Source organism: Ptychodera flava, chromosome 12 (genome assembly GCF_041260155.1).
Source record: "Ptychodera flava strain L36383 chromosome 12, AS_Pfla_20210202, whole genome shotgun sequence".
NCBI lineage: Eukaryota > Metazoa > Hemichordata > Enteropneusta > Ptychoderidae > Ptychodera > Ptychodera flava.
The window spans coordinates 37294553-37307517 of record NC_091939.1 but is presented as its reverse complement, the minus strand read 5'-3'; the positions used below and the strand labels follow the sequence as shown (position 1 = coordinate 37307517).

At 37.4% G+C, this 12965-nt stretch overlaps 1 protein-coding gene across 1 annotated transcript in view; it reads right to left on the bottom strand.

Annotated features, from left to right (window-relative positions):
- LOC139145779 (uncharacterized) overlaps positions 1-12965 on the bottom strand; it is a 300693-nt gene that overhangs the window by 167005 nt on the left and 120723 nt on the right. The window contains exons 14-15 of the mRNA XM_070717084.1: positions 7441-7614; positions 6451-6693 (exon numbers count right to left, since the gene is read on the bottom strand). Coding sequence (XP_070573185.1) covers positions 6451-6693; positions 7441-7614 — 417 coding nt within the window. The remainder of the gene's footprint in view (positions 1-6450; positions 6694-7440; positions 7615-12965) is intronic.

Sequence of the window (12965 nt, the reverse complement as noted above, 5' to 3'; positions counted from 1 at the left end):
TCAGAAAATTAGAATTAGAATTGCAGACAAATTTGGAGATTAAGAAACTAGAATTACAAATGGAAGAAGACAGAAAGAAAAAGAATTACAAATGGAAAAAGAGAGACAGGCATTAGAAAAAGAAAAAATACGAATGCAGTTAGAAATGGAAGAAAGACAGAAAGAAAAAGAAAGGCAGGAAAGATTAGAAATGGAAGAAAGACAGAGAGAAAAAGATTGCGATTAGAAGAACAGCGATTACAGGTAGAAATAAAACGTTTAGAGCTTGGACAGTCAGGAAAATTCTTCCCTTCAGACAAGTTCGACATCACTAAGCATTTCAGGTTAGTTCCCCCTTTCCAAGAAAAGGATGTTGATAAATATTTCCTCCATTTTGAGAAAATTGCTCAGAGTCTGAATTGGCCTAAGGAGTCCTGGTCTATGCTTTTGCAGAGTGCTTTGGTGGGTAAAGCCAGAGAAATTTACATTCAGTTGTCAGTAGAGCAGGCTTCAGATTATGATTCTGTGAAGGAATTAATTCTCAAGGGCTATGAGTTGGTGCCTGAAGCTTACCGTCAGAAATTTAGGGATTGTGAGAAGGTGAAGGATCAAACTTATGTTGAATTTGCTCGAACAAAAGAACAACTGTTTGATCGTTGGTGCTCTTCTGAAAAGGTCAGTCAGAATTATGACAAATTACGACAGCTTGTTTGATTGAGGAATTTAAGAGGTGCATCCGGAGTGACATCAAGACGTTTATCAATGAACAAAAGGCAGATACATTGGAGGTTGCTGCACGTTTGGCCGATGATTATTCATTGACCCACAAATCTTCATTTCTCAGCAAACCATCCCAGTCCTTTTCATACAGAAACAATGCAGGTAAATTTAACTCCTCCTTTTCATCCAAGAATTTCTCAAAGGAGAGTAGAAAATCAAATGACAGCAGTTCACACAATTCAAGTAACACTTCCACATCATCAGATCCCAAGTCTCAATCTCCTTCTGACAAACAGTTCGGTACACTTTCTTGTAATATTGTAAGAAAGACGGCCATTTAATGTCAGAGTGTTTCAAATTGAAAAGAAAACGTGAAGGTCAAAGTGGTCAAAGTGGATCTAAGCCCACCGGCTTTATTTCTTCATCAACTCAATTAGAGTCTAATAATGTGTGCAACACATTTTCTGAGGTTAAACCCCTCTTATCCCCAATTAATGAGGTCAAGGTCAATTCTTCTCAAGATAGCATTATGGGTATTTTCGAGCCATTTATTCATAATGGTTTTATATCACTTTCTAGTGATTTCTCTTCCGCTACCCCTGTCAAAATTCTAAGAGATACCGGGGCTTCCCAGTCTCTTTTGTTGGCAGATACCCTGCCGTTTTCTGAAAAGTCATTTTCAGGTTCTAAAGTTCTTATTAAGGGGGTAGATTGTAATGACTACATTCCTGTTCCTCTCCATAATGTCTATTGTCTTCGGACTTTGTTTCTGGACCTGTGACTTTAGGTATTAGGCCTTTTTTGCCTTTTGAAGGGATTCACCTTCTTCTTGGAAACGACCTTGCTGGGGACAAGGTCATTACTAATCCACTTGTGACTGATAATCCTAGTTTAGATCAGGATCCAGAGCCAATTGAACAAGAGATACCCGATTTATTTCCTTCATGTGCCATTACTCGAGCCATGTCAAAGAAAACTTCCGAGAATCAAAATACTCTCAAAAATAATGTCACAGATGTTGACTTAAATGACACCTTTCTCAGTCAGGTGTTTGACACGGATCATTCCGTTATCCCTCGTGGATTTGAAACTTCCAGTAAAACTTCTGCTGACCAAAGTCAGACATTTTCTAGATCAAATCTCATTGCAGAACAACACAAAGACCCAGATATTTTGTCTTTGTTGACAGGGTAGATGATGAAGGTAAAACTTCAGATAGCTCTGTTTCCTATTATACAAAATCTGGTATTCTCATGCGTAAATGGAGACCTCCAGATGTTTTGGTTGATGACGATTGGGCTATAAAACATCAAATTGTGGTTCCAAAGCCCTACCGTGCTGAAATATTGCGCCTGGCCCATGAAACGCCCTGGGCTGGTCATTTGGGAGTAAGGAAAACTTATCATAAAATTCTCAGTCACTTTTATTGGCCTAATCTCAGGCAGGATGTAGCACATTTCTGTAAAACTTGTCACACATGTCAATGGTAGGAAAGCCAAATCAGACCATTCCAAAGGCCCCTTTACAGCCAATTCCTGCATTTCAAGAACCATTTAGTAGGATTCTAATAGACTGTGTTGGGCCCCTACCAAAAACAAGATCAGGAAATGAGTACATGCTGACAATTATGTGTACATCAACTCGGTTCCCAGAAGCCATACCACTGAGAAATATAAAGACAAAGACTATAGTGAGAGCTTTAGTCAAATTTTTCACTTTATTTGGCCTCCCTAAATGTGTCCAGTCCGATCAAGGCTCCAACTTTATGTCTGGTATTTTTCAACAAGTAATGGATCAGCTAGGCATTAAACAGTATAGGTCATCCGCCTATCATCCAGAAAGTCAGGGTGCTCTTGAGCGATTTCATCAAACTTTGAAAAACATGATTAGGACCTACTGTTTTGACACAGAGAAGCAGTGGGATGAAGGAATTCATTTTTGCTCTTTGCTGTTAGAGAGTCAATTCAGGAGTCTCTTGGTTTTAGCCCATTTGAGCTTGTATTTGGACATACAGTCCGTGGCCCACTTAAGCTCGTTAAAGAGAAATTCCTATCAGACGATGATGATTGTCTGAATATTTGCAATATGTGTCAGATTTTCGTACAAAACTCTCTAAAGCATGTGAATTAGCCAGAGAAAATCTTGAGTCATCTCAGCAGTCAATGAAAACCAAATATGATAAAAGCACCTCAAAACGGAAGTTTGAACCAGGTCAAAAAGTTCTTGTTCTACTTCCAATTCCTGGCAAACCACTCCATGCTCGTTACTTTGGCCATACCTAATTGATAAGAAATTGAGTGATTTAAATACATCATAATAACACCTGACAGGCGAAAACAAAAACAGCTATGTCACATAAATATGCTTAAGCCATATTTGGATAGGGATAATCCTACTATAACTCAGCCTGTCAGTGCAGTCAGTTCAAACCATTATGAAGATAGTGATACTGAAACTGACTTGAGTGAAAATACTCTAAACTCAAAGCTGGATATACTCTAAACTCAAAGCTGGGCTCGGTCAAGCTTCAGAACTCAGAAATCCTGGAGAAGCTGGAGTCTACAAAGTTGGCACACCTCCAGCCAGAACACCAACAACAGCTGAAAGAACCAATCCATGAACATTTGTTCCAAGATATTTCAACGAGGACAAACATCATCTATCACACCGAAGATGTCTGCGACAGTAATCCAGTGGAACAACATCCAGACGGACTGAATCCTGCGAAAGCGGAATATCTCCAGGAGGAAGCCAAGTATTTGCCGAACAATGACTTTATCGAACTCAATAAAAATAACCGGACTTTGCCATGCATACTTTATGCCAATTCAGTGCCATTTCGAGTTTTCCAATACCAAATTGCAAGAGGATAGTCATGGGACAGATCATCTTGTTTGCTATTTTTAACAAATTTGCAAATTAGCAAATCCTCAGAGAAACTACTCTACAATTGAAAAAGAGTGTTTATCTTTGATATTAGCTTTACAGCATTTTGAAGTTTATGTTACTTCTTCAAATCAGCCAATAGTGGTTTATATTGATCACAACCCTCTTGTTTTTCTGCAGAAATTTAAAGGCAAAAATCAGAGATTGCTAAGATGGAGTTTAATGTTACAGGAGTTTAATCTTGACATTAGACATATCAAAGGCAGAGACAATTTAATTGCAGACTGTCTCTCTCGTATTTAGAACTTATTGTTGTTCACACTTTTAAGATTACATTTGTAAAAGAAAGATTTTTCATTGAAAAATTTTCTTTTTTGAAGAGGGGGTGTGTTATGTAGGTCATTTCCCCCACACTCATCATGACCTGAGTTCAATTAGTCTAGAACATTCTCAAGGTCACTGCCCTTGATGACCTCACAACCTTGAATTCAATTAGTCATGTTTGGAATGTTCTGGAAAGTTGATTAGTTGTGTAAGGGAGATAATTTTAGAACAGTAATTAGCATGTCAATAAAAGTTCTAGATTGTTCTTATATGCCTTTATATAAAGGGACGTGCTCAGCTTCCAGTCAGACTTTTGGGGATCGTGTCTCTTGTGTGTTACTAAACTCCAGCAGTAGTCATTCTCAAGACTTTTCAAGACCTTCACTGTCAACGCTGGATTTATACTGTGGACTTTGTGCAGCTTCAAGCCTGCAAGCCAAAGGACTGTTCATTCATCCGACTGACTGTTACAACTCTGAGACTGAGCTTTGCCGTCCCAGCTGAGATAAGTAGTCTGTACACTTTTAAAGCTTGTACTCTGTCCCTGACTTAGCAATTAGTTTTGTTTTCGTAATAAATTTTGTTTAAACGGAAACTGCTGAGTTCACCCTTTTGTTCGTTTTCTCTGCACGTAACAATTGTGTACATCACAGTTAGGCCAAAGTAAAAATTCTTTGTTTTATGGCCACTCAAACGTTTGAAAACATGAGCGGGAAGAAAGCACTAAAACAAATACAAGAAAATTAAAACACACAAGTTATATTTGCACGATTACTTCCATGTAACAACATAAGTATCTATACAAAAATCATCAGAAACTCTGTTTCATCATGATCATCATAAGATGTGAAATTTTGTAAACAAAGAGTTTTAGAAAGAAAGGTTACTCGGTAAAATCCTATTCAAATCATGACAGTAGAACCCAGTATGTGCATACAGATGCAAAACAAAGAATTAAATAACTTTGGCCTTAATTGGGATCTATTAAATGTTGCGTATACCTATATTTATGACAGATTAAAAAGGTAAAAACATTAACAGATCGTCAGTATGAAGTACTAGTAACTGGATTTTTTCATAGTGATCCCATTTCACAAATTGGATTTGTCCCTGAAGTGAACTGGGACTGATCCTGGAGAACAACTGACCGGTCCCAGAGTGCATTTTGAAGCCAACTGGGACCGGTCCTGGAAGCCAACTGGGACTGGTCCTAGAGGCCAACTGGGACCGGTCCCAGAGTACAGTTTGAGCCAACTGGGAGTCCTAGTTAGCGGTCCCAGTTGGGGGTTTGAGCTACCCTTACATATCTCCAAAAATACAAAAATGCAAGATTTCATCATAATTTGAATAAGTCACATTTTATCATCCCTATGAATCTTTAAACCAAATTTTAAAGCTTTCACATGAGCGGTTTTGGTGAAATAAATGTTTGACCAAAAATTACAAAAATTGCCTTAAAAATACAAATATGCAAATGTCACCATGATTTGAATGAATCTGACTGAAGTCACCTTGAGAGAACTGCATATCAAATTTAAAAGTAATCAGACATGCAGTTTCAGAGAAGATTTTTTTACCAGAAGTAGCAAAAAATGCCCCTTAAACACAAATATAAAAATTTCACCACGAAATTTGAACAAACTTCAGTGATGTCATACCAAGTGAACTGCATGCAAAATTTCAAAGCAATCAGACTTGTGGGTTCATATGGGACAATGGACAGATTATGGACAGACAACGGACAATAACATACATACATGTACCAAATGCAATCTAAGTAAAAGTTAACTTGGAACAAAGCCACTTTACCTATTTTTTACATAAATGTGACGCAGTTTAATCTGGCAATGGTCAAAGTTTTTAGAAAAACAATACTTTTTGGGACTGTCCCAGACAGCAAACAAAATCTTGCAGTGAACTGGTCCAATAAGATACCCCCACAACATGATCTGGGACTGGTCCCAGATTGCTAAAAGTTGCAATGTGACTCGTCCTAGATTGCTAAAAACATGGTCTTGGACTGGTCCCAGATGGCCAAATCCAATCTGGGGCTGGTCCTTATTGGCCAAAAAATCATATCTGGGACTGCTTCAAGACTGTATTTTTGATTAACTAAGGGTCCCACTTTAAGGTCCAAGATCTGCCTTTTAGGTATCTTTACATAGCTGCAAATTTTTGCTGCTGTTGATAATGTACGTTGTGGGAAGTAACTTCAAAAATGTAAGAATGGAAATTGTGTGAAACTGAAATGCTGCATACTGTAGGTTACAGTGGTGTTATCGATGTGAAAAATTTCATGGATTCAACCCCTTGACAATATTGAGAAATAGTTGGTTGATCAAATGATTCAGCACTAATTCATATTTGTCCAATCTGCTGTTAGAGTTTCTAATCCCATCAACTTGACACATATGAAATTTACCTGACACATAATGTCATTTATTTGTGTATCATTTACAAAATTCTTACACATAAGTAATAAAACTCATATTCACTTGGGTAAATGACGATAAAAATAATTGCACTTAGATTTTATATTACCACTAAAAATGAGAAGGGTGTCATCACATATTCCATCTGTTTTCCTTGGATCAAGATCGAAGTCTTCTATGGATAGGATCACATATTCTCCAAAAGGGACTTCTACTTGCCAAGAACATCTCAAATTGGTTGGATAAAAACTTGGATACTTGAGTGACGTAAAGTGATCAATGCAGTTGGATCTTTTCAAAATAAGCTTGCTTTGACATCCATGGTCTCTCTCAACATCATTGTCCAGGCAACCTTGACCACAAATAACCACCATAAATTAGTTTACACCAAGTCAATCAAAGGAAAAATTACAGTGATCATATAATCTGGCATGCATTGAATGTGTTCATTACTCATACACTTGGACTCTTCATATGGCCAACAGGCAAAAATAATAATGTTCAAGGTAGAGGAAACATCTTTGAAGTATCGTAACTCAGATTGTAACCTACCACATTTGACAGTCTTTCTCTGTAATTTAACATCTTTGAGATACTGTTACTTTTGTAATATAACATTCTTACTGCAGGATCCAACATCCTTGAATTATTTAACATATAATCTATCATTTTTGAAATATTCTTACTCCCTATTGTAACATCCTTGAAACATTATTACTCTGTATTCTATAACATCTTAAAATGTTGTTACTCAGCAATCTTAAATCTTTAAAATATTGTCACTGAAGAGTAATTCTTGCTTTGACACCTACTAAATATATAACAATACATGTACAATACAGAACAGAATGTCAATGTATTTGTAAAATGTCTTTCAAAACGGAAGAGTTACAACAATGGGAAATTTTACCACAATAATCAATCAACTTCTAGACTACATAGTTTTCCTCAAACTAAATTAAAGACAACCAGATGTCTTCTTGGAACAACTAATTCTCATTAATGGTTGTCCACTTGGACTAACATAAAAGTTAGATTCGAGCCCTGATTTTCATGTAGTAATCTTACTGATAATAAAGCTACTTGTACAATTTATTACCTGGTTGTAGTTCAGCTTTGACAGCGACTGCAGTGGCTGTTCGAATGGCATCTTTAAATGACAAATCTTGACCATCTTCAATCCTTTCCCATGGAATTCTAAACAGGTTGGTTTTACTTTGACACACATTTGAGTCAAGACTTTTCAGAGGACATATCTTATCGCATGACCAGCCTATGTAAAGATTTTAACACAAAATAAATTCAGTTACCAGTGTTGTCCATAGATACTGGGAATCGGGTATATTACCTGCCTGTTTTGCTGTTTTTCCTGCCTTTCACTATCAAAAAATCTATAACTTGCCTGTCAATTTAAAGATTGCTGGTGGCAAAGCTGTTGCGCAAACATAAATATCAGATTAGCAGTTTCGTGACCCCCTTTCCAAACATGTTTGTACACATGTAGACAATGTGATTGCGCTTGCTTTGAAAAAATACAGTTCCATATCGATCCATTTTTTCTAAATACCCAAATGGCAGGGATCATGCCTTGTGTTATTGGCTGATGGACACACACTGGCCTCACGTCCTGTCAAATTTACCATTATCATCATTGGGTAGAACTTAGTATGAATCAAAGTGAGACTTGAGTGGACACCGTGGGTCATCAGTATGTATTAGGGAGATGGTGCAGAGGCAAAGAATGTGAAATTTTCAGAAGAGTTACTTTCAGAATGTGCTTAGGAATACAATTCAGAATAACATTCAGACACTCACTATGTGAGATAATATTCTGTATATTCAAGAAGAGTCCTTTCAGAATGTGCTTTGGAATACAATTCAGAATAATATTCAGACACTCACTATGTGAGATAATATTCTGTATATTCTAGAAGTAACAAAGTCATTGACAATGACATAGTCCCCACTTGTAATAGGAGTATTAGTCTTGATTGGGCAGGGAAATGAGGTCAGAAGTATCACTGGAGTGTATATGTTCAGATCTATGGACACATAGGTCTATGTCATTGTTCCCATTTTGAAACAAGAGGCATGTCTAAGTTATGGTTCTAAATCGGGAAAAAAGATCAGACCTCTAGCTGTATTGGCCTGCCAAGAAATACATATGTGCATAATAAATGAGGTACAAGATGTGACATCTTAAGGTCTAGTATCCTATCAAAATTGAAGCGTAAAGAACTTGTGGTTACTGAGTTATGCATATATATGCATATTCAAGGTCAAAGGTCATCAAGGTCACGTGACATTTTGAAAAAAAAACCCATTGTATTGCTAATTAATCCATATATGCCAAAATTCAGACCTCAAGCTCTATTGGCTTGCCCACAATTATATATGGGCATAATTAACGAGGTAAAGCATGTGTTGTCATAAGGTCTCCCATCCTACTAAATATAAAGGACATAGCACTTGTGATTACTTATTTATTGACATAATCGTGTATTTTAGGTAAAAGGTTATCAAGTCACATTACATTTTGTCAAAAAATTTCTATCCTATAGTCTGTCCCTATATACTAAAAATCATACATTTACCTCTATTGGCTTGCTCAAAATTAGATATGCACATAATTAATGAGGTACAATATGTGGCGTCATAAGGTGTCCCATCATACCAAATATGAAGGGTGTAGCACTTGTGGTTCCTGAGTTATGGACAAATATGTATATTTGAGGTCAAAGGTCATTGAGGTCACGTGACATTTTTTCAAAAAAATTGTATTGCTAAGTTATCCCTACATACCAAAAATCAGACCTCTAGCTCTATTGGCTCGCTCAAAATTAGATATGTGCATAATTAATGAGGTACAATATGTGGCGTCATAAGGTGTCTCATCATACCAAATATGAAGGGTGTAGCACTTGTGGTTACTGAGTTTTGGACAAATATGTTTATTTGAGGTCAAAGGTCACCGAGGTCACGTGACATTTTGTCAAAATAATTGTATTGCTAAGTTATCCCTATATACCAAAAATTAGACCTCTAGCAATATTGGCTCGCTCAAAATTAGATATGTGCATAATTAATGAGAAACAATATGTGGCGTCATTAGGTGTCCCATCATACCAAATATGAAGGGTGTAGCACTTGTGGTTACTGAGTTATGGACAAATATGTATATTTGAGGTCAAAGGTCACCGAGGTCACGTGACATTTTGTCAAAATAATTGTATTGCTAAGTTATCCCTATATACCAAACATCAGACCTCTAGCTCTATTGGCTCGCTCAAAATTAGATATGTGCATAATTAATGAGGTACAATATGTGGCGTCATAAGGTGTCCCATCATACCAAATATGAAGGGTGTAGCACTTGTGGTTACTGAGTTATGGACAAATATGTATATTTGAGGTCAAAGGTCACCGAGGTCCATGACATTTTGTCAAAATAATTGTATTGCGAAGTTATCCCTATAAACCAAAAATCAGACCTCTAGCTCTATTGTCTCGCTCAAAATTAGATATGTACATAATTAATGAGGTACAATATGTGGCGTCATAAGGTGTCCCATCATACCAAATATGAAGGGTGTAGCACTTGTGGTTACTGAGTTATGGACAAATTTGTATATTTGAGGTCAAAGGTCACCGAGGTCACGTGACATTTTGTCAAAATAATTGTATTGCTAAGTTATCCCTACATACCAAAAATCAGACCTCTAGCTCAATTGGCTTGCTCAAAATTAGATATGTGCATAATTAATGAGGAACAATATGTGGCGTCATAAGGTGTCCCATCACACCAAATATGAAGAGTGTAGCACTTGTGGTTACTGAGTTATGCACAAATATGTATATTTGAGGTCAAAGGTCACCAAGGTCACGTGACATTTTGTCAAAAAAATAGCATTGCTAAGTTATCCGTACATACCAAAAATCAGACCTGTGGCTCTATTGGCTCGCTCAAAATTAGATATGCACATAATTAATGAGGAACAATATGTGGCGTCATAAGGTGTCCCATCATACCAAATATGAAGGGTGTAGCATTAGTGATTACTGAGTTATGGACAAATATGTATATTTGAGGTCAAAGGTCACCAAGGACACATGACATTTTGTCAAAAAAATTGTATTGCCAAGTTATCCATATATACCAAAAATCAGACCTCCAGCTCTATTGGCTTGCTCAAAATTAGATATGCACATAATTAATGAGGTACAATATGTGGCATCATAGGGTGTCCCATCATACCATATATGAAAGGTTTAGCACTTGTGGTTACCGAGTTATGGACAAATATGTATATTTGAGGTCAAAGGTCACGTGACATTTTGTAAAAGCGTCTGAGATATCTGTGTGAACGGATGGACTCACATGGATGGACTAACGGACTGACATGACCCAATCTATGAGCCCCCTGGACTTTATCTGTGGGGACTAAAAACTGTGTCACTGCATCCTTTTTGCAATATGAATACGATGAGAAACTAAATTTTTATTTTTCTTGGCCTTATACATGGGAGTCTATGGACTGCCTTATACATGGGAGTCTATGGACTGCCTTATACATGGGAGTCTATGGACTTTCTTATACATGGGAGTCTATGGACTGCCTTATACATGGGAGTCTATGGACTGCCTTAAACATGGGAGTCTATGGACTGCCTTATACATGGGAGTCTATGGAGGTGAAAACTAAAAAGTCCTCTAACACGGCCAAATTTGATCGCATTGTGAAACAAATCAACGTGCATCTGTATGAGGTAGAGTACTATCCTTTTACCAAGTTTGAACGAAATTGCTCCAGGCGTCTCTGAGATATCTGCGTGAACGAAAAAAGTCATAAAATATGCAAATGAGCAATTAATTAATAAGCCACACCCACCAAAATCTAATCAGATCTAAGTCTCATCATGATAATACCAAATACCAAATTGCATGACATTGGACCTAAGGGTTCTTAAGTTATGAGTGGAACAAAATCTGTCTACGGACAGACGGACAGACGGACGGACAGACGGACGGACGGACGGACAGACGGACACACACACAGACATTGTGGCGACATAGGACACCTTTGGTGCTTCGCACCACGGTGTCCAAAAAGTATGTTAGCCTTATGCAGGTCAACTTTGTGAATAATGGCAGCCATGAGGAAGATGGCAATTATGCCAATGGAAGATTTTTTTTCAAAGAAAGCTTTGATCCAAAGGGATTGTTGGTTTGGGTAAGAATATTTGAAATTTGCTGAGAAAAGTGTGCATTCAATTGATTAGTTTCATCAGATTTTATAGGTGATCAAGCAGAGGCATTACCGATTCTGGATCCTGTAGAGGAATTACCGATGCTGAACCCTGTTTGATGGTATGTACCGCCAGCAATGTGATAGACTGATACCATGTAACACTTTATTGTATTATTTGTGAACAGATCAAGAGAATCCCTGAGTTAATGTGGAAATTTCTTAGTTTAACAACAACCAATTACCGGTATATCCACCATTTGACTTTTTTCTTGATGTTACAAGTCACTTGGGGTAATCTACTCTTGCTCAAATTCAGTGTTTACAATCATAGTAATATTAATTCAGCTAGTATTTCATGGCCACATGTGGTCTGATTTCAGTGGTTCCCAGGTAGCTTTTTGTTATATTTTTCATCTTTACATACTAACTAATTTGCATATTCACAATTGTTAAGCAATTTAAGATGAGAAGAGTGATCCAGACCTTTTATGTGAAAATTTTGGTTCAGACAAAGAGCAACTACAGATGGTCTTGTGTTATCACAAAAAGAGCAAGTGTAAACAACGTAAGACTTCGGCAAAGAAGCATTCCTGTAAGAAATTTTTTGCTGTTGCTGCTGGTCGAGAAACTGGTATTTTGATTGATGGGGACACTTGTTATCAACAAGTAGATGGTTATTCTGGTGCATGCTTCAAGAGATTCAATAGTCGAAATGATGCCAAAGAGTTTCTCAGGATCTATTTCAACACATGTGCTAGTGCAGGCGGGAAATCAGCCTGATCTGACCTAGATAGTTGCAGCATCAAGTCTGTTGATACTGAGAACATGCATGTTCCTATAGCGCCTTCTGTTCTTTCCCAGGACCCTACTCTTCAAGTTTCTGAGATCAAATTTACAAACTGATTGCCTCGTGAAACCTGTGTTAAAAAGCCCTTTACCATGAATGGTCCACCAGGTACGTACACATCGAGTTTGCCTGCACATCTGAGTAACTCTATGAGAGCATCATGCATTGTGGTGATGACGTTACAGAAAAGGCCAGTGATACAAATAGAAAGTTAGCGGAAGATAACAGTCTTGCATGTGACTAATGTACAAAGAGCAGTGTTTTCTCTGCATGTTCACTGGAGGGGGCAATTTCTGCCCCATTCATCAAAATTAGGGGGCAGACTTGACATTTTAGGGGGCAGCATTTTTAATGCTTACTAATGATATTAAACAACATATCAATGGCACTGTAGTATCCATGGAGACTGAACTACAACTATGTCCTTGGCTGTTCTTTTTCGATGCGTACACTCCACGTTATGCACGTCACCAAAGTTGAGTGACAGGCGATATATTGTCTTTTCCGAGGCAGTATTCTGGCCAAAAA